Source organism: Mustela lutreola, chromosome 5 (genome assembly GCF_030435805.1).
Source record: "Mustela lutreola isolate mMusLut2 chromosome 5, mMusLut2.pri, whole genome shotgun sequence".
Lineage (NCBI taxonomy): Eukaryota > Metazoa > Chordata > Mammalia > Carnivora > Mustelidae > Mustela > Mustela lutreola.
The window spans coordinates 150178373-150199837 of NC_081294.1; the positions used below are offsets into that span (position 1 = coordinate 150178373).

Below are 21465 nucleotides of genomic sequence, written 5' to 3' on the forward strand. Positions count from 1 at the left end.
GTTTTTTTTTTTTTAATTAACGAGTTGATTCTTCATACTGAAATGCACTAGAATGGCCAAAAGAATATGGAAACAGAAAAAAAAGTTTGAGGACCAACACTACCTGATTTAAAGACTTATTACAGGGGCACCTGGATGACTCAATCAATCAAGCATCTCTAAGTCTTGATTTCAGCTCAGGTCATGATCTTGGCATTGTGAAATCAAGCCCTGAGTCAGACTCCATGTTGGGTATAGAGCCTCCTTGGGATTCTCACTCTCTCTCTCCCTCTGCCCCTTCCCCAACTCATGCACAAGATCTCTCTCTCTCTCTCTCTCTCCCTCTCTCTCTGATAAATAAAATCTTTAAGGGACACCTGAATGGCTCAGTTGGTGGATCGTCTGCCTTTGGCTCAGGTCATGATCGCAGGGTCCTGGGATCAAACCCCACATGGGGCTCCCCGCTCAGCAAGGAGTCTGCTTTTCCTTCTCCCTCTGCCCTTCTCCTCACTCATGCTCTCTCTTTCTCTCTCTCTATCTCTCTCTCAAATAAATACATAAATAAAATCTCTTTTTAACAAAAGATTCCACATATAAGTGAAATCATATTGTATCTTTCTCTGTCTGAATTACCTCACTTAGCATAATATCCTCTAGGTCCATCTATGTTATCACAGATTGCATTCTTTTTTTTAAGACTGAGTGATATTCACATATATATGAATATATATGAAGATAGATAGATAGATACCACTTCTTCTTTATCCATTGTCTATAGATAGACACAGGTTTCTTCCATGTCTTGGCATTGTACATAACAGTTCGATGAATACAGAGGTACACATATCTTTTCAAAAAAGTGTTTTCATTTTCTTTGGGCACCAACAATGGAATTATGGACTGCACAGTAAGTTCTTTCTTTCTTTCTTTCTTTTTTCTTTTTGAGACTTTATTTATTTATTTGAGAGAGAGAAAGAGAGAACATGTGTGTACAAACAAGGAGAGGGGCAGAGGGAAAGGAAGAGGGACAAGGAGATTCCTGGCTGAGCAGGAAACCCAGCGCGGGCTCAATCCCAGGACCCTGGGACCATGACCTGAGCCAAATGCAGATGCTTAACCAACTGAGCCATCCAGGTACCTCTGGCCTGTATGGCAGTCCTTTTTTGATCTGGTTTGGTTTTTTTGTTGTTGTTGTTGTTTTGTCTGTAGGTTGCCTGCTTTTTTTTTTTTTTAAGATTTTATTTATTTATTTGACAGACAGAGATCACAAGTAGGCAGAGAAGCAGGCAGAGAGAGATGAGGAAGCAGGCTACCCGCTGAGCAGAGAGCCCGATGCGGGGCTCGATCCCATGACCCTGGGATCATGACCTGAGCCGAAGGCAGAGGCTTTAACCCACTGAGCCACCCAGGCGCCCCTGCTTTTTTTTTTTTTTTTAATCTTTATTTTTTATTTTTTATTTTTTTTTAAACATATAATGTATTTTTATCCCCAGGGGTACAGGTCTGTGAATCGCCAGGTTTACACACTTCCCAGCACTCACCATAGCACATACCCTCCCCAATGCCCATAACCCCTCTCCTGACCTCCCCTCCCCCCCAGCAACCCTCAGTTTGTTTTGTGAGATTAAGAGTCACTTATGGCTTTTTCATAACGGGTTTGCTGCCAGAACACAGGTGTCGTGAAAACCACCGCTCATCCTAAACCAGAATGGGGAAGGAAAAGACTCATATCAACATTGTTGTCATCAGACACATAGATTCGGGCAAGTCTACCACTACTGGTCATCTGATCTACAAATGTGGTGGGATCGACAAAAGAACTATCGAAAAATTCGAGAAGGAGGCTGCTGAGATGGGAAAAGGCTCCTTCAAGTATGCCTGGGTCTTGGATAAACTGAAAGCTGAACGTGAACGTGGTATCACCATTGATATCTCCCTGTGGAAATTCGAGACCAGCAAGTATTACGTGACCATCATTGATGCTCCAGGACACAGAGACTTTATCAAAAACATGATTACAGGCACATCCCAGGCTGACTGCGCTGTCCTGATTGTTGCTGCTGGTGTTGGTGAATTTGAAGCCTGTATTTCCAAGAACAGGCAGACCCGTGAGCATGCCCTTCTGGCTTACACACTGGGTGTAAAACAACTAATTGTTGGTGTTAACAAAATGGATTCCACTGAGCCACCCTACAGCCAGAAGAGATACGAGGAAATCGTTAAGGAAGTCAGCACCTACATTAAGAAAATTGGCTACAACCCCGACACAGTAGCATTTGTGCCAATTTCTGGTTGGAATGGTGACAACATGCTGGAGCCAAGTGCTAATATGCCTTGGTTCAAGGGATGGAAAGTCACCCGTAAAGATGGGAATACCAGTGGAACCACACTGCTTGAAGCTCTGGATTGCATTCTGCCACCAACTTGTCCAACTGACAAGCCCTTGCGTCTGCCTCTAGGACGTCTGCAAAATTGGTGGTATTGGTACCGTCCCTGTGGGCCGAGTGGAGACTGGTGTTCTTAAGCCTGGCATGGTGGTCACTTTTGCTCCAGTCAATGTTACAACTGAAGTCTGTTGAAATGCACCATGAAGCTTTGAGTGAGGCCCTTCCTGGGGACAATGTGGGCTTCAATGTCAAGAACGTATCTGTCAATGATGTTCGTCGTGGCAATGTGGCTGGTGACAGCAAAAAAGACCCACCAATGGAAGCAGCTGGTTTCACAGCTCAGGTGATTATCCTGAACCATCCAGGCCAAATTGGATATGCACCTGTGCTGGATTGTCACACAGCTCACATGGCTTGCAAGTTTGCTGAGCTGAAGGAGAAGATAGATCGTCGTTCTGGAAAAAAGCTGGAAGATGGTCCCAAGTTCTTGAAATCTGGTGACGCTGCCATTGTTGATATGGTTCCTGGCAAGCCTATGTGTGTTGAGAGCTTCTCTGACTATCCTCCTCTGGGCCGTTTCACTATTTGTGACATGAGACAGACGGTTGCTGTGGGTGTCATCAAAGCAGTGGACAAGAAGGCAGCTGGAGCTGGCAAGGTCACCAAGTCTGCCCATAAAGCTCAGAAGGCTAAATGAATATTATCCCCAATACCTGCCACCCCAGTCTTAATCAGTGGTGGAAGAACGGTCTCAGAACTGTTTGTGTCAATTGGCCATTTAAGTTTAATAGTAAAAGACTGGTTAATGATAACAATGCATCGTAAAACCTTCAGAAGGAAAGGAGAATGTTTTGTGGACCATTTGTTTTTTTTGTGTGTGTGTGGCAGTTTTAAGTTATTAGTTTTTAAAATCAGTACTTTTTAATGGAAACAACTTGACCAAAAATCTGTCACAGAATTTTGAGACCCATTAAAACAAAAGTTTAATGAGAAAAAAAAAAAAAGAGTCACTTATGGTTTGTCTCTCTCCCGATCCCCTCTAGTTTCATTTATTCTTCTCCTACCCCCCTAACCCCCCATGTTCCATCGCCACTTCCTCCTATCAGGGAGATCATATGATAGTTGTCTTTCTCTGATTGACTTATTTCACTAAGCATGATACCCTCTAGCTCCATCCACATCGTCGCAAATAGCAAGATTCCATTTCTTTTGATGGCTGCAATATATATATATATATATATATATATATATATATATATATATATAGTCTCCATTCATTTATCCATTCATCTGTTGATGGACATCTAGGTTCTTTCCATAGTTTGGCTATCGTAGACATTGCTGCTATAAACATTCGGGTGCACGTGCCCCTTTGGATCACTATGTTTGTACCTTTAGGGTAAATGTCCAGTAGTGCAATTGCTGGGTCATAGGGTAGTTCTATTTTCAACTTTTTGAGGAACCTCCATGCTGTTTTCCACAGTGGTGCATCAATTTACATTCCCTCCAACAGTGCACAAGAGTTCCTTTTTCTCCACATCCTCACCAACATTTGTTTTTTCTTGTCTTTTTGAATCTAGCCATTCTGACTGCTGTGAGGTGATATGTCATTGTGATTTTGTTTTGCATTTCCTAGATCTTGAGTAATGTTGAACATCTTTTCATGAGTCTGTTGCCCATCTGTATGTCTTCTTTGGAAAAATGTCTATTCAGGTTCTCTATTTTTTAATCAGATTGTTTAGGGGGGTGGTTTTTTTGTGGGGTTTTTTTGCTGTTGAATTGTATGAGTTCTTCATGTATTTTGGAAATTAAGACCTTATGAGATATATAATTTGTAAATGTTTCCTCCCATTCAGTAGGTTGCCTGTGCATTTTGTTGATGGTTTCCTCTGATGTGCAAAAAACTTCTTAGTTTGACATGGTCTCAGCAGTTCATTTGTTTTTTTAAAGATTTATTTATTTATTTGACAGAGAGAGACCAAGAAGGCAGAGAGGCAAGCAGAGAGAGAGAGAGAGAGGAGGAAGCAGGCTCCCCACCAAGCAGAGAGCCTGATGCGGGACTCTTGATCCCAGGACCCCGAGATCATGACCTGAGCCGAAGGCAGAGGCTTAACCCACTAAGCCACCCAGGTGCCCCCCAGCAGTTCATTATTGCTTTTGTTTCCTTTACCTTCCATTTCCTTCCATTAATATGTTTCCAAGGCCAATGCCCAAGAGATTTCTGCCTATATCATCCTTTAGAAATTTTATGATTTTAGGTCTTATATTTAGGTCTTTAATCCAATTTGACTTTATTTTGTGTATGGTGTAAGAAAATGATCCAGTTTCTTTTTTTGCCTATAGCTGCCAGTTATCCCAATACCATATATTGAAAAGACTATCTTTTCCCCATCATATATTCTTACCTCCTTTGCTATAGATTAAATGACCATATAAGTGGGGTTTATTTCTGGGCTCTCTATCCTGTTCCATAGATTTATGTGTCTCTCTTTGTGCCATTACCATATCTTGTAACCTTTTCTGATTTAAAGTCTATTTTGTCTGATACTAGTACAGTCTCCCTACTCTCTTCTGATTACTGTTTGTGTGGAATAGCCTTTCCCATTCTTTCACTTGTGTGTCTGGATCTAAAACAAGTCTCCTGTACATAGACAACATATACTTGGGTCATGGCTTTTACCAGTTTTGCCAATCTTTACCTTTTCACTGGAGAGTTTAATCCATTTAAATTTAAAGTAATTACTGATAAGGAGGGATTTACTTCTGTCATTTTGCTATTAGTTTTCTGTTTGCTTTATAGCTTTTTTTGTCCCTCATGTCTTGCCTTTACTGTCTTCTTGCATTTAGTTAATTTTTTAGTAGTGAAACACTTAAATTCCTTTCTCATTTCCTTTAGTATATATTCTGTGGCTATTTTTTAAAGATTTTATTTATTCATTTGGAAGACAGGTCACAAGTAGACAGAGAGGCAGGCAAAGAGAGAGGGGGAAGCAGGCTCCCTGCTGAGCAGAGAGCCCAACATGGGGCTCGATCCCAGGACCCTGAGATCATGACCTGAACTGAAGACAGACTCTTAACCCACTGAGCCACCCAGGTGCCCCCTATGGTTATTTTCTATGTGATTACTATAGGAATGATATCTACCATCTTACAGTTATAACACACTAATCTGAATGTATACCACTTTACCTTCAGTAAAACGCAAAATCTCTGCTCCTTTAACAGCTCAGTTGTTACCCTTTCAGTTGTGGGTATCTCAGAATTATATCTCTATATATTGTGTGCAATAGTTACTCCTTACTATAAAAAGAAGCTGTGGAAACACTCAATAAATTGCATAAATATCCAGAGAATTATACTGAATGGAAAAAGTGAATCTCAAAAGGTTCACTGAGTGAACTGAGTCACTGAGTGATTACACTTATATAACATTCTTGATATGACAAAGTTATAGAAACGGAGAGCACAGATTACTTGCTGTCTAGGGTGAAAGATGGAGTGAAGGAACGGGGAGGTAAAGTGTGGGTATAATAAGTCAACATGAGGGATCCCTGTGGTGATGGAATGTCCTGTGTCTTGACTGTATCAATGTCAATAGTCTGGTTGTGATATTGTATTATACGTGGGCAAGATGTTACCATAGGGGAAACATAATGGGTACACTGATTCTCTCTGTATTGTTTCTTACAACTGCATGTGAATCTATAATTATCTCAACATAAAAAGTTCAATTTTGGGCGCCTGGGTGGCTCAGTGGGTTGAGCCGCTGCCTTCGGCTCGGGTCATGATCTCAGGGTCCTGGGATCGAGTCCCGCGTCGGGCTCTCTGCTCGGCAGGGAGCCTGCTTCCCTTCCTCTCTCTCTGCCTGCCTCTCCATCTGCTTGTGATTTCTCTCTGTCAAATAAATAAATGAAATCTTTAAAAAAAAAAAAAAAAAAAGTTCAATTTTAAAAATACCAGAAACTTCTATTATAAAATGTTATCATTTATTAATTCTAGAGCCATTTGTTAATTCTGAATAGTGGGGACATCAGCATGTAGTTATAAAAGCATTAAGAAAAACACAACCAGGGACTCCTGGGTGGCTCATTTGGTTAAGAGTCTGCCTTCAACTCAGGTCATGATCCCAGGGTCCTGGGATGGAGCCCCACATTGGGCTCCCTACTCGGCGGGAAGCCTGCTTCTCCCTCTCCCACTCCCTCTGCTTGTGTTCCCTCTCTCAATGTCTCTCTCTGTCTAATAAATAAAATCTTTTAAAAAAAGAAAAGAAAAGAAAAACACAACCAGGGGTGCCTGGGTGGCTCAGTCAGTTAAGTGTCTGCCTTAGCTCAGGTCGTGATCTCAGGGTCCTGAGATGGGGTCAGGCTCTCTAGATAGCAGAGTCTGCTTCTCCCTCTCACTCTCTCAAATAAATAAATGAAAATCTTAAGAAAAAAAAAAAAGAACAACACAACCAGCAATTCACAGAAGAAATCAAATGACCAAGAAGAAACCCTCAGCATCTGAGGAGATAAAAATGAGAAGGATAGGAAGGAAAGGAAATAAATGGAAAATAAAAGGAAATACAACTTTTCATCCATGTTTTAATCTTTGCAAAAGATAAACTCTTTTAAAGATTCTGTTAAAAGGTTACATCTTTTGAAGATTTGCAAAAGACCTAATCTTTTGCAAAGATTAAAAAGGTGGAGAATATTTGACCAAAGTGTGGAAATTAAGCACTATAGTACACTGCTGGTGAAACTATAATTGGTACAAATTGTGAAAGGGGAATTTTGTGTTCTCTTATCAAAGAGTCCTCCATGTCCTACAGTAATGCATTTTTAGAAAATGAACACAAATTGCTATTGCAGTAATATACATAAGAGCAAATAATGAAGTGGGGGGTGCCTAGGTGGCACAGTTAAGCCACTGACTCTTGGTTTCAGCTCAGGTTGTGACGTCAGGGTAGTGAGATGGAGCTCCACATTGGGCTCTGTGCTCAGCAGGGAGTCTGCTTAACCTTCTCTTCTTCCTCAGCCCCTCACCTGCCTGTGCACACCCACGCACACGTCTTCTCTCTCTCTCTCTCTCTCTCTCTTTCTCTCTCTCCAAAATAAACAGATGGATCACTGAAAAAAATAATTGAGGGAAAGAAATCTTAACCATTTTCATTACAGGAATGGTTAAAAATAAGGTGCTGTATGAACCAAAATGATGTTTCATTGTTACTGTTAGGAAAAATGAACTAAAGACTTCCAATGAGGGGGAGATGTCAACACATTCTCATTAAACTTCACTCCCGAAGACCAAACGAAACCACAAAGAGAACCCATATTATAGAGAAAACCTCCAATTTTTCCGAAGCCTTTAGGTGGCACAGTCAGAAACTGCTAAGTTCCAAGAGCTGCCAAATACACTGGAATTTGTATAAAATCCTGGAAGGGCAGACACAGACCCTCTGTTGATCTCACACTGAGCACAGAGCCCTGCAAAACAGGCGACTGTCCCCAAGACCCCCACCAATACTCCTATACCTGCGGGCCACTAGGGCACCAAACCCTGCCTGGAGAGGAGCCACCACCGCCCAGCTCCTGCAGCAAAGCCCAAGTGGATGATGTCTGGTGCTGATGCTGTGCGTGGATGCCTGGGACGATACAGACCAGATCTAGGAGTGGATGGGTTTTGGAGAGCAAAAAAGGTAAAGTGAGTCTCCTGGGCTTTTTTTTTTTTCCTCCCGCCAAAGTAAGTTGGCGCACCATTTGTGTCACTTTTTCAAAGTTCAGAGGGTTTTTTGGTTTTTTTTTTCTTTTCTTTTTCTTTTTCTTCTTTTTTTTTTTTTTTGTTTTTTTTTTTGTTTTGTTTTGGTTTGGTTTTGGTTTTTTGTTGTTGTTGTTTGTTTGTTTATCCTAGAGAGAGAAAGCTTGCGCGAACTTGGCGCCGAGCGGCGGGGGGAGGGCAGAAGGATATAGAAAGGGAATCTCAAGCGGACTCCGCCTGGTACCTCAGTGGGACGGGTGCTCAATCCTATGACCCTGAGATCATGACCTCAGCAGAAATCGGGAGGGGGATGCTTAATTGAGGAAGCCATCTAGGCGCCCCTGCATTTTGCTTTTTCAAACTCAGGACCTGGGAGATCAAAACCTGAGCTGAAATCAAGAGCCTGACGCTTAACCCACTGAGCCACTCAGACCCCCCTCAAAGTTCAGTTTTTTAAAATGGAAGCAAGCCCAAAGTGTAAATGCAGACACGTGGAGAAAAGTCAGGGATCCTCGGTTTTAAACCTGTATCTGCCCATAATTCACTCTGCCATCACAAGCACACCGCATAACATACGACACAAACATACTTTTAGCATCCGTAAAAAGCTAATAATCACTACCATTCGCTGGCCACCACGACAATCAACGGAAAGCTTTCAATTCCCCAACTCCCCAACTCTATTGCGAGCGGAACCCGCCCCCTAATCAGGTACTGTTTCGCTGGAGCCGAGGGCATCTCGGGACTTGTAGTCCAGTCAGTGGAACTCGTCCTCCCGGCACGCCCAGCGGCTGCGTCAAGGTCACGTGCTGCCACCGTCTTCGGCTTGGGGACAAATGCCGGGCGGCTGCAGAGCTGGTCTGGGAGGAGTGTTTTGCGGCCCGCGGAGGCGCGCTTTATTTCCACATCGGGAAGACCAAAAAGAAGTGTTTTATTGAGGAGATTCCGGACGAGACCATGGTTATAAGTGCGGGTGGAAGGGGAGAGTTTGGAACAAGACCTTGGTCTTAGGGCGGGGGGCGCGGGAGAGTCCGCTCGGCCAGAGCGGGGAGCAGCGGGTCTCGCCGCGTCCTGGCGGGGCCCGACTCCACACCACCTCGCGTTCCTCTGACCTGGGTTCGCCCCACTTCCTCCAGGAAACTATCGGACGCAGCTGTATGACAAGCAGCGGGAGGAGTACCAGCCGGCCACCCCCGGCCTTGGCATGTTCGTGGAGGTGAAGGACCCAGAGGACAAGGTGAGCCGGCCCCTGAGCCCCGCCGAGCCCTCCGCTCTGCCTTTCCCCGCCAGACCCGGCTGGTGCTGGTTCTTCCCCCTCCTGCTCGCCGCAGCCGCTCCGCTGCCGAGCATAGCTGGGTGCTGGAGAGAAAATCCCGGATTTGCGCTCGAGGCCACAGTTGGGCCGCTGCGGGGCTGGCTAGCGGCTCCTCTCAGCTTCTTCCCGACTGCTGCCCGACTCGGCGGAGCCCCTTCCCCGCCCCGAGCCGCCGCGGTTTTCCGGGCCTGTGAGATGGAAACTCACCTGTCTGGTAGGCGTGGTTGGTGGATTAATTGTGGTGCTGGCCGTCAGAGAATTCCGGTCACTGTGATGCCGTGACATCTAGACTTGAGGATGTCCCAGAACGGGGTGCTTCCCAAAACGAGGGAGCAGCTTTTAATTTCGATAAGTAAGGATATTAAAGCCAAAGAAAAACAAAAATCCTTAGTTGTCACCTTTCGTTTCAAAGAAGAACCAGACCAAAAGAGCGGAAATGGCAGGAGCTCTGAATAAAGAGCTTTCACATGTGAAATAAATAAAAGCTCTGAATAAAGACCTTTCGACATGTGACTGCTCTTTCTAAGAGCAGTCACATGTCGGCTCTGTCTCAGACCCTTCACCCCTACCCCAGAAAGTTCTCAGGCAGGCTTTTGGCAACTGCTGCAGAGCAGTTCTCTGGACCTTGTCGTGTTGTGAGGTGCTTAGGACTCTGCCAATTTTTAGGCACTGAGAGCATGAAGCCCTTCCAGCTTCACCTCCCCCCCAACACTTGCTGAAGCCCCTTTTCCCTAGGTCATATTGGGTGGGCAGTATGGCTCTGAAGGCAGGTTCATTTGCACTTCCCATACCCCCAGCAAATACCAGATCTGTCCTGTGGTCTCTCTTAGTGTCCGGATTATGATAGAGTGACTTTCTTTTGGTTTCTCAAATTGCCTTTTTTTTTCTTTTTTTTTTTTTTTTTTTGCTTTAGGGCTTCAATATGTGCCACTCCTTCTAGCCAGAACACACGTCCCCCAGCTGATTCCTCATCACAAATTCAATTCTAAAAAGCACCCTTCTCTGACCACCTAGACTAGGCCAGCGCTATATCATGTCATTTTTGGCACATATCCTTCTCAGAAGCACATACCACCTTTACCTGTTGTTTGAGCCCTGCCTCATTTGGTATCAGACATGTGCGAGAATGTGCCTTTCTGGATCATTTTGCTTCTATGAAAGAGATCAGAGCACCCCCCTCTCCGACACACACACATACCCCATCAGATAAGGGTATTGGGCCCTAAGATCACATACTTTGGTCAGAGGTTACTCTCCAGTGGTTTCCCCCAACCCCCAGCCTTCAGTTCTATCCACTCATACTTTCCAGAAGCCAGTCAGGACCACATCCACTAATGAGCAAATACCCGAGGCTTGCAGCGTCCCACAAGCGTATCCTAGGGGAGGATGTGTCTGTCTCAGGGGCCAAGTGCTTGGGCTGTTGCCATATCCCCCTCCTCATGGGGAGTCTCCCTTTATTGATGTCCTTAGCCTTGAGGAGTTGGACTTCATTTTGTTGAGGGTGCCAGCCAGTGAATTTCCTTATCACAGAAAATGTCAGATTCACATGTGAGATGACTCCCAACAGGGCAACCAGCAGAGTTCAGATGAGGCAGAAGTACTGAGTACCTAGATGCCTGGTTATCAACACCCATGTGCGCCTGTCACAGTTGAGTTAACAAGATGCTGACTCTAATGGAAACAGTTACTTGAAATCCTATTTAAAAAAAAAAAAAAAAAGGAAAGAAAAGAAAGCATATCCTGAAAAAAAATCAACCTGGGACATCATAAAGAGAGACACAGGTTGGGGCGCCTGGGTGGCTCAGTGGGTTAAGCCGCTGCCTTCGGCTCAGGTCATGATCTCAGGGTCCTGGGATCGAGTCCCGCATCGGGCTCTCTGCTCAGCAGGAAGCCTGCTTCCCTCTCTCTCTGCCTGCCTCTCCATCTACTTGTGATTTCTCTCTGTCAAATAAATAAATAAAATCTTTAAAAAAAAAAAAAAAAAAAGAGAGAGAGAGACACAGGTTGGTTGAAGAGTAGTATGAAAACAGAGGTGCCCGTCTGACTGCCTGGAAAAAAACAGTGGAAGAGCACATGTGGGAACTGGAGCCCCACAAAGAGGCACAGGATCAGCACAAGCACTCAGGTTACCCATAAGATGGGCCCAAACTGGACTTTTCTCGAAAGGGCTCCACAGGTTGCTAAGGCTTTTGGAGAACAAGCTTTCTTCACCCTGTCCATTTTGGGATCAGTCCCACCAAATGCTTGCAGAAACTTAATGTTAATATCTGGTTAGAAACAAAACACCAGAATGAATTGCAGAGTGGAGGCAATAAATGTTCAGGTCAGAAAGTTGGCAGTTTATAGACACTCTTAATTCTCTCCATCTTGGGACAATATATCCGGGTTAGCCATGGGGGATGGGGGCACCCTCCCCTTCCTCCTCAGCAGCCCAGAGCCCCAGAGAATCCTGCAGCTCCCCAGACAAGTGGCTGGCGGGAAATCCATACTCTCCCAAGTGCCAGCAGAGAAAACAGTTCAAAGAGGTCCTCTGTCCCCATCCCCCATGGCTGGACCCCACCCCACCCACCCACCCCCCATCCCCAGTCCCAAGCCCCATGGGGTTGGGGGAATCCGAAGTCAGGAAATACACCGGGGCAGGCCACTTGCCATCAGTTAAGAGAAAGGGAATGAGTTGGGGCTGGGTTTCTGGGGCCCACCTACACCAGCTTCTTGGCTTTAAAGAAACTCTTGAGGTGCCGCATCTGCCAGACACCGGTGGCAACCAGGATGAGGGTCTGCAGAATGGACCACCACAGCACCTGTTGGTTGGTGCTCTCGCTTGTCTGCCGGAAGCGCTCCTCTCGCCACTGTGGGAGGAGAGAAGGGAAAAGATGCCTGTCTAGAGCGCCCTCTGGGGGCAGAGCTGGAAGAGCCACTTCCCAGGAGGTCACACATTTTACCCTATCCCAGCTGGCCCAAGCCAGCCCCTCACCCTCTGGTACTCCTGCTCCTTCTGGATCAACTCCACCTGTTCCACAAGCTGCTGTAGGCGCAGATGCAGCTGGGTCAGCTTGTCCTTGGCCGCAAATTCTGCATAATCATTGGTGTGTTCACCCAACTGCATGTCCAAGTGAATGGCCTGGAATGGGGAACCCAGGAGGAGGGAGTGAGGGAGCTCACCTCCATGAACCTGCCAGAAATCTAGCTTCTACACCCCAGCTGGGCCTGACACTGGGAGTTCCATTCCTTACACACTGACTCGGTGACTGGCCCTGCTCTAGGGGTCCAGACACCAGACCAGGACCTGGCTTGTGTGGAGTATCCCCAACGATGGGACAACATGTGCAGAGAAGTAGAGCTGTGACTCTGAGCCAGGCAGTTTACTAGAAGTTTTGAATTGGGAGGTGACATTGTAGAGCCCAGAAGCGCTCAGATGCAGAATAGCTCTAAACCTCCTGTTACGAAGCCTGGTCTTTTTCCTAGGGATGGCCTGGAGCCAAGGGAGCATTTTAAGTCTGAGTGACTCCCTCCTCAGGTGTCCTTTCATCCTCAGGACCGATTCTTGGGATGCACACTTGAGGTAAAGTCCCAGCCCTACTCAATAGGCACCACCCACCACACCCTTCTCACTCTATAGAGGCTGAGAAAGGGAACACCTGGGGACAGTGGACCTCCCGCCTGCCACACTCACCAGCTTGCCATCATAGAAGAGGGCGAACCGGATGGACTCGAGGTGGAGGCAGATCTGGTGCTCTCCTGGAGACTGAGAGGTGAAGGTGAAGCTTCCCTGAGGGCCGTACTGCCGGGCCAGGAGGTTCTAAAGGAAGCAGCCTTCAGTGAGCACAAGTTAGCCGTGTACCTGCTTCCAGGAGATGATTTCAGGAGAATCCCAGGTGCAGACCCCCGCAGGCCCGAGGGGTGGGTGCAAGGAAAATGGGATAGGTTTGGCTGGAAATTCCCATATGCCAACGTCATTGATACAGAATACAGGATTGCAAAGACCATGGCCCTCCTTGAGCTAACCTGCCTGTCAGGAAACATCCTTCAGTGAAAAATGAGGGACCAGAGAAGGCCACACATTGATGCTGGGACCTCGGGGGTGCTGCAAGGAGTAAAGGCCTGCCTCACCTTATTCTCGGGGTCCTTCACAAACACGAACAAATTGATCCACTGTGGGGAGGGCTGGTACTTTTCCATAGCAGGGTCGTATAGCTCAGTCTTGTAGTTACCTAATGGAGAGGTAACAGAGGCGCATTCCCATCCATCCCCTGACTCAGACCTGATGGTCCAGGGTGGGGGTGGGGGGACAGGAAGATCTCGAATCTGAGGAAGCTGACCATGGCCCTCTGCCTCTCCTCCCTTCTCCAGCACCACTTCTCTGCCCTCGTTAGAGTCTGCATCAGACTCGGTGCCCCCTGTCCCCCGCACAGGCAAGAGAGAGGATGCCTTGGCCAGACTGCTGTCCACCCATTACCGACCCCCCAGCCCACCCCCGCCCCCGGCAGGGGAGGGGAGGTGGGATCTGAGATGGTGCCACGGAGCCCTATTCCCCTCCCCTCTCAGGACTCTGGGTGCAGGGAGCGCAAGGCCGGAAAGGCCGGCGCGCGCACCTATGACCACGGTACCATCGGGGATCTCCTGGATGAAGCACTTCTCTTCCAGCTCGCGGACCTCGAGGTAGAAGGCGCCCCCGTGGCCCATAAGCGCCAGCAGCTGCCCTAGCAGCAGCGGCAGGCCATACCGGTGGCTCGCGCTCTGCTCCATCCCTGCCCGGGGCCAGACCCGGGCCCAGCTCCTCGAGCCCCGCAGGCCCCCGCCACCTTCGCAGGCGAGTCCACGGGTCTCCGCGCGGAGCCTGCAGAGACTGCGAACGCGCTCGCGGACTACAACTCCCGGGAGCCGCCGCGCGGTCCCGCCCCCGGCGCATTCTTGCCGACCCACGCAGCGAAGGGGCCCCGAGAGCCCCCTCTCAACCCAGGCCCCGCTTCGCTTGCTCCGCGAGAAACTTGTGGAGGCATAGGTGCTGTTAGCTCTTCTTCCTGTTTGAGGTAACAGCCTCGGGGGGTGGGGGGGGCTTGCCCTCTGCAACTTACAGGGCAGCCACCCCAAATGTGTGCGGAAAGAATGGGGATAATGGGAAGTTTATTACTTGGACTTGAACCTCGAAGAGTTTAGGATTGATTGGGGAAAGGAGGTGACATGGTGAGACGGAATGAGAAGGCCCGTGGGGTTTCGAGTCTGAAGCAGTAATTCAAGAAGGGGAGGAGGAGACGTCGCGGTTTTCATGGAAGGGATTAGATTTGACTCAAGCCTTGAAGGATGGTTAAAATCTCCCTGAGCGCGGGGAACAAGAGCAATTTAGGCAGGGGGACGTAGCATTGCCTAGCAGCCAGACCAGTTAAGGGACTGGGGGAAGAAAAGTTATAGGAACGTGGAGGGAGGAGGCAATTGGGCTGAATCTGAGGGCGCAGGAGGTGCCAAGCCTGCTAGAACAGGGGAGCCCTTCATCCAGCGTATTTTTCTCTGCACTAGTGAGCCTGGAGGGAAGAGAAGATGGCAAGCAAGCCACTGGAAAAGTGTAGGGGTACACAACTGAACGGGGTGGGAGGATGAAGCCAACATGACAAAATGGGGACCCAGAAAAAGCAAATCTCGAGAAATCAAAAGTTTACAGTGCCCTGGGTAGAACAGTGTGGACCCAAACACTTCAACAGAAAGCTGTAGCCCAACTCAGGTAATGGGATGAAGTCTTCCACCACCTGGTGCCTGGTAGTAAGAGGTACTCGTCCGTTTATTCAGCAAATATGTTATGATGATGATGATGGTGGTGGTGGTGGTGGTGGTGTGTGTGTGTGTGTGTATAAAATCAGTACAGGATGTTAAGATTGACAATATGGGGGTATTGGGTGTCTCAGTCAGCTAAGCGTCTGCCTTCAGCTCAGGTCATGATTCCAGGGTCCTCAGATTGAGGCCCACATGCTTCTCCCTCTCCCTCTGCCTTCCACTCCCCCTGCTTGTGCTCACTCTCTCTCTCTCTCTCTCTGTCAAATAAATAAATAAAATCTTAAAAAAAAAAAAAGATTGACAATGTGTTTTTTAGTTACCAGGAATGGTCCCCTCATTTTAGTGGTGTAGTTCATTGGCAATCCTAGGGGAGCGTTTTTTATTTCTTCACTGGGAATGATCATTAAACAAAAATGAAAGATTCGGATGTTAACAAAAGTCATACTTTAGAAAGGTCAAATAAGACAAAAGCTGGAAAGCATCTGTTGGATCTGAGAGCGAATTGTTCACCAAGGGAGTTAGCCAGAGGTGGGAGCAGAGGTAGAAAGCAGGCTTGGGAGACAGAGGTGCTGTCCGTGGTCCTGATCCGTCAGTCCTCTCCAGACCAGTACCACCACTTAAAGTAAAGCTTAGGCTCTGTTTTTGTTTTGTTTTTTTAAAGATTTTATTTATTTATTTATTTGACAGACAGAGATTACAAGTAGGCAGAGAGGCAGGCAGAGAGAGAGTGAGAGAAGGAAGCAGGCTCCCTGCTGAGCAGGGAGCCCGATGTGGGACTCGATCCCAGGACCCTGAGATCATGACCTGAGCCGAAGGCAGCGGCTTAACCCACTGAGCCACCCAGGCGCCCCTCTGTTTCGTTTTTAATAAAATTTGCAATCCCTCACAAGCCAATACTCCTATAAAATACAATTAAAAAATGAAACTAATCGTGTATCTGGATATCACATCAATATTAAATTTCTGTAAAAATTCCTAAACACTTAACTCAATATCTGCACTTAACCTCGATGCAGACCTATAAGCAATATGAACCAGTACCAGCACCCACACCACACTGTGAATACCACTCTTGCATGGCAGTGATCCATTGGCCAGACTACTCACAGGAACCTCCGAAAGGGTCAAAGGTGGAAAATGCTTGCAGCTACATGTATGTAAGGATATAGTACACCAGTGAGATTTCAAGGCACAGAACCCAGACATTAGGAAGGAGTTGGACATGACTGTCCAAGTAGCACAAGTGTTTTGTTAAAACAGAACAACCGGGGGTGGGGGTGGAGCTGGGTGGCTCAGTCAGTTAAGCATCTGACTTTGGCTGGGGTCCTGGGCTCAGAATTCTTGTATAGGGCCTCATGGAGGTGGGCAGGGAGGGGGGCTCTGCACTCAGTGGGGAGTCTGCTTTTCCCACTCCCTCTGCCCCTCCCCCACCCTCATGTTCTCAGGCATGCACACACACTCTCTCCCTCCCCCTGAAAGGAAGGAAGGAGGAAGGAAGGAAGGAGGAAAGAAGAACAACTGTTTCTGACCAATAACAAGACTAGGAACATAAGAGCAGTGAACCCACCCTTCTGGGATCCTCCCACTTAGCAAAAATCTCATTCCACAATGACTGCCAAGATCACTGAACCTGGGTGCCATTTGTGACATTCAAAGAAGACACTGGGAGCCTTGGTGGTATAGTGGTTAGCATAGCTGCCTTCCAAAGAAGACACTGGGGTGGTACATCTACTTGCCTCATCTGTGGTTCACCGAAGACCTCAGACTTAGGTTTTTTTTTAAAGGAGAGATTTATTTGAAGAAATATTACAGCATATAAAATTGCATAAAGACTTAATTTCCACTAATACAGTGGTAGATTTGATATAATTTATAATTTAAAAACTTTTTTAAGAAATCCAGAATCAGGAACACCTGGGTGGCTCAGTCGGTTAAGCGTCTGCCTTTGGCTCAGGTCATGATCTCAGGGTCCTGGAATTGAGCACCCAATCAGGTTCCTTGCTGAGCTGGGAGCTTGCTGCTTCTTCTCCTTCTCCCTCACCCTCTGCAGCTCCTCCTGCTGGGGTGTGTGTGTGTGTGTGTGTCTGTGTCTCTGTGAAATACACAAAGATTGGGGCACCTGGATGGCTCAGTGGGTTAAACCTCTGCCTTCTGCTCAGGTCATGGTCTCAGGGTCCTGGGATCAAGCCCCGCATCAGGCTCTCTGCTCAGTGGGGAGCCTGCTTTCCCCTCTCTCTCTGTCTGTCTCTGTGCCTACTTGTGATCTTTCTCTGTGTGTCAAATAAATAAATAAAATCTTTTTTAAAAATTAAAAAAAAGAAATACACAAAAACCTTTTTAAAAAAAGAAGTGGAGCCTGTTGAAATTATTCCAACTAGTCAATCCTAAACCTGCTCACTTGCTCCCTGCACCTCCTATTCCTTCCCATAAAGATACATTAAAGGCTTCTACCCATGCTTTCCTGTCACTCTCTACCCCTGGACAGACCCTGGCGCTGTCCCCTGTAGCCCTTGAGTGGTGCAGTACAGTCACTTGTCTTGGAAACTATGGGTAAGAAACTATCTTTCAATGGCAACCATCTCCTAATCTGTTGGCTCTGATTTTATGTACAGAACATTCCATCCTTACTACGCCCAGGTCAGGATGCCTTGTGGAAATAATCAGGAGGAGACATCACAAGAAAACCAGACGTAGAGTATGGAGATTTTGGCTTTTCCTATAATTACATGTCATCATTACCATTCTTCCCTCTCCCCCCACTTCTTCCTTGCTTGCTTCCCTCTGCCTTCCTCCTCTCCTCTTCTCTCTCTCCTTCACTGTTTCCTTCTTCTCCCATCTTCTCTTTCATTTTCACGCCTCTCTCTCCTTTTCCCTCCATACTCTTTCCTTTCTCTCTCTTTCCTCTCTCTTCCCTTTCTCCAAGCAAACATCAACTGCATACTGAGGCTGTTGCTAGTTCTTTGCTAGGCTGTGGGGAGCACCAGAGATAAATCTGAAGCAGGAGGCCATATCCTTATCTCCTAAGGCTATCAGGCTGGGAGCACCTTGCTTGTGAATGAACTATTGCAATTCAATGTGGTTAACACTGCAATAGAGGCATTGTCAAAGCACCCAGAAGAAGGAAACAAATAAGACAATGCTGCTGAACCCGTCTTAATAGGATAAAAAGGAATTAGGCAAATGGAGAAGGAGGTAGGGATGGAGGCTCAGAGCTGAGCTCCCCCCCAACTTTTGTGTGTGCTCCCTCTAAAAAATATTAATTAAGTAATTACCATAAGGAGGGACTTAACTTCTGTCATTTTGCTATTTGTTTTCTATTTCCTTATAGCTTTTATTTTGGTCCCTCTACTCTTGCTACCTTCTTTTGCATTTAGTTAATTTTTTACTCTTCTTCTACTATTTACTTTTACTATCTTCTTTTGCATTTAATTTTTTAGTTGTGAAACATTTATTTTTTTTAAAGATTTTATTTATTTATTTGAGAGAGAGAGAGACAGTGAGAGAGAGCATGAGCAAGGAGAAGGTCAGAGGGAGAAGCAGACTCCCTATGGAGCCAGGAGCCCGATGCAGGACTCGATCCTGGGACTCCGGGATCATGACCTGAGCCTAAGGCAGTCGTCCAACCAACTGTGCCACCCAGGCGTCCCTAGTTGTGAAACATTTAAATTCCTTTCCCATTTCCTTTTCTGTATATTTTACAGATATTTTCTTTGTGGTTACCATGTTACAGTTAATATTCTAAAGTTAAACATTCTAATTTGAATTTATACCAGTTTACCTTCAATAACAAAAAAATCTCTGCTCCTTTTTTTTTTTTAAGATTTTATTTATTTATTTGACAGAGAGAAATTACAAGTACACTGAGAGGCAGGCAGAGAGAGAGAGAAGGAAGCAGGCTCCCTGCTCAGCAGGGAGTCCGATGTGGGACTCGATCCCAGGACCCTGAGATCATGACCGGAGCCGAAGGCAGCGGCTTAACCCACTGAGCCACCCAGGCGCCCCTCTCTGCTCCTTTAATAGCTCTATTCTCACTCCTTTTTTGTGGTTGATATCAAATTATGGCTGTACATATTGCATGTTATGGCTACTTTATTGCTATAATTATTGATGTCAGCAATAAGCTGATTAAATCTCCAGATAATTAACCGAGTGAAAAAAGTCAATCTCAAAAGGTTACATACTGTATGGTTGCATTCATATAACATTCTTGAAATGACAAAATTATAGAAATGAAAAACATAGATTACTTGTCTGAGGTTAAGGAGACGGGGAAGGAATAGGGAAGTGGGTATGTCTTGAATACACAACATGGGAGATCCATATGGTGAAGGAAATGTTTTGACTGTATCAATGTCAATATCCTGGTTGTAACATTGCATTTACTTGGGCAAAATGTTACCATGGAAGAAGCTGGGTAAAGGGTTCACTAAATCACTCTGCATTGTTTCTACAACTGCATGTAAATCTATAATTATCTCAATGTAAAACGTTTAATTTTAAAAAATACTAAAGGGGTGCCAGGGTGGCTCAGTGGGTTAAGCCTCTGCCTTCTGCTCAGGTCATGATTCCAGGGTCCTGGGATCGAGCCCCGCATCGGGCTCTCTGCTCAGTGGAGAGCCTGCTTACCTCTCTCTCCCTCTCTCTGCCTGCCTCTCTGCCTACTTGTGATCTGTCTGTCAAATAAATAAATAAATTTTTTTAAAAAATAAAAATACTAAAAATGTCTATTATAAAATGTTATCATATGTTAATTCTGTAATCATTTGTGAATCCCGAATGGTGGTGACATCAGCACTAGTAGGATGTAGTTATAATAGCACCAAGAAATGGGTGCCTGGGATACCTGGGTGGCTCAGTAGGTTAAGCCGATGCCTTCAGCTCAGGTCATGATCCTAGGGTCCTGGGATCGAGTCCCGCATCGGGCTCTTTGCTTGGCAGGGAGCCTGCTTCCTCCTCTTTCTCTGCCTGCTTGTGTGTATTCTCTCTCTCTGACAATCAAATAAAATCTTTAAAAAAAAAAAAAAAAGAAAGAAAGAAAGATAAATAAATAAATAAATAAATAAATAAATAAATGGGTGCCTGGGTGGGGCTCAGTTGTTAGGTGCTTCCTTCCGCTCAGGTCATGATCCCAGGGTCCTGGCATCGAGGCCCACAGGAAGCCTGTTTCTCCCTCTCACTCCCCCTGCTTGTATTCCCTCTCTTTGTCAAATAAAAAAAATATATTTTTTAAAAGAGACAGAGATTTTAAAAAATAGCACTAAGAAAAACACAAGCTGTAATTCACAGAAGAAAACAAATGACCAATAAAAAATTGCTCCATATCCGAGGAAATAAAAATTAAGAGAATAGTGAAATACAACTTTTCATTCAATTATTTTGCAAGACTAAAAAGGTTGAGAACCTTTGTCCAGGGTGTGCGGAAGTAAGCCCCAAAACACTCTGCCTATGAGACGGTAAATTGGTATGATTGAAAGGGCAATTTATAACACACACACACACACACACACACACACACAGTGTCCTACAGTAATGCTTTTTTAAAGAAACAAATGAACGGAGTTTTTTATTGCAGCAATATATATGAAAGCAAATGATTAGGGGAAAGAAATCTTAACCACTTTCATCACAGGAATGGTTAAAAAATTAAGGTATGAAACAAGATGATGTTATATTGTTGCTTTTAAGAAAAATAAGGTAAAGACGTCCAATGAGGGGGAAATGTCAACACATCCTCATTAAATTTCCCTCCCCAAGACCCAACGAAACAAAAAAGAGAACCCAAATTAGAGAGAAAACCTCCAACTTCTATGAAACCCTGAAGTAGCACAATCAGAAACTGCCAAGTCCGAAGAGCTTCCAAAATACACCGGGATATGGATAAAATACAGGAAGGACAGGAAGGTCACACCCAGACCTCTGCCCTCAAGACCCCGACAGATAGTCCTTCACCTGCGGACCACTGAGGCACCGAACGACGTTCCAGAGAGGAGCCACCTCGGGCGAGCTGTGCAGAAAGGCCGGGGCGGATGATGTCTGGGGCGGATGCGGGGACGGAGGCGGGGCGGGGGATGGGGGGAGGGATGCTTGGGACCATACAGACCAGATCAGACCAGATCTAGGAGTGGATGAATTTGGAGATGGCAAAGAAGTGGTAAAGGAGGTCTCCCAGGCTTCTTTTATTTTTTACCCCAAAGGTAAGTTGGTGCACTTCTGGTGTCATTTTTTTCAAAGTTCGGTTTTTAAAAATAGAAGCCCAGAGTGTCGCACGCAGAAATATCAAGT

The 21465-nt window shown here is 46.0% G+C and overlaps 1 protein-coding gene, 1 long non-coding RNA gene and 1 pseudogene across 4 annotated transcripts; 2 read left to right on the plus strand and 1 right to left on the minus strand.

Moving 5' to 3' along the window:
- The first annotated feature begins 1666 nt into the window (after positions 1 to 1666).
- LOC131832618 (elongation factor 1-alpha 1-like) lies at positions 1667 to 3353 on the plus strand (annotated as a pseudogene).
- A 5723-nt stretch (positions 3354 to 9076) lies between these two features.
- Positions 9077 to 13956, plus strand: LOC131832620 (uncharacterized). 2 transcript variants are annotated; one of them, XR_009354121.1, is made up of 3 exons: positions 9077 to 9339; positions 13037 to 13175; positions 13768 to 13956. It is a non-coding gene; the product is annotated as an uncharacterized LOC131832620 (long non-coding RNA). The 2 variants fall into 2 exon arrangements; XR_009354122.1 differs by having other exon boundaries at positions 13037 to 13169.
- Positions 11745 to 14272, minus strand: LOC131832619 (transmembrane emp24 domain-containing protein 9-like). 2 transcript variants are annotated; one of them, XM_059175847.1, is made up of 5 exons: positions 14025 to 14272; positions 13528 to 13628; positions 13091 to 13216; positions 12392 to 12538; positions 11745 to 12266 (listed from the first exon to the last, which is right to left on the minus strand). In XM_059175847.1, the coding sequence occupies exons 1-5, from the start codon at positions 14161 to 14163 to the stop codon at positions 12117 to 12119; spliced, it is 663 nt and encodes a 220-aa protein (XP_059031830.1). In that variant the 5' UTR covers positions 14164 to 14272; the 3' UTR covers positions 11745 to 12116. The 2 variants fall into 2 exon arrangements, with proteins under 2 accessions (XP_059031830.1, XP_059031829.1); XM_059175846.1 differs by having other exon boundaries at positions 14010 to 14272.
- Between the last annotated feature and the right edge of the window lie 7193 nt (positions 14273 to 21465).

Coding starts and splice junctions, on each gene's coding strand:
- LOC131832619 (XM_059175846.1), bottom strand. CDS start 14,163: ATGGAGCAGAGCGCGAGCCACCGGTATGGCCTGCCGCTGCTGCTAGGG. Junction 13,217..13,527: donor TGAAGGACCCCGAGAATAAG/GTGAGGCAGGCC, acceptor TGCTTCCTTTAG/AACCTCCTGGCCCGGCAGTA. Junction 12,267..12,391: donor AGGAGCAGGAGTACCAGAGG/GTGAGGGGCTGG, acceptor CTCCTCCCACAG/TGGCGAGAGGAGCGCTTCCG.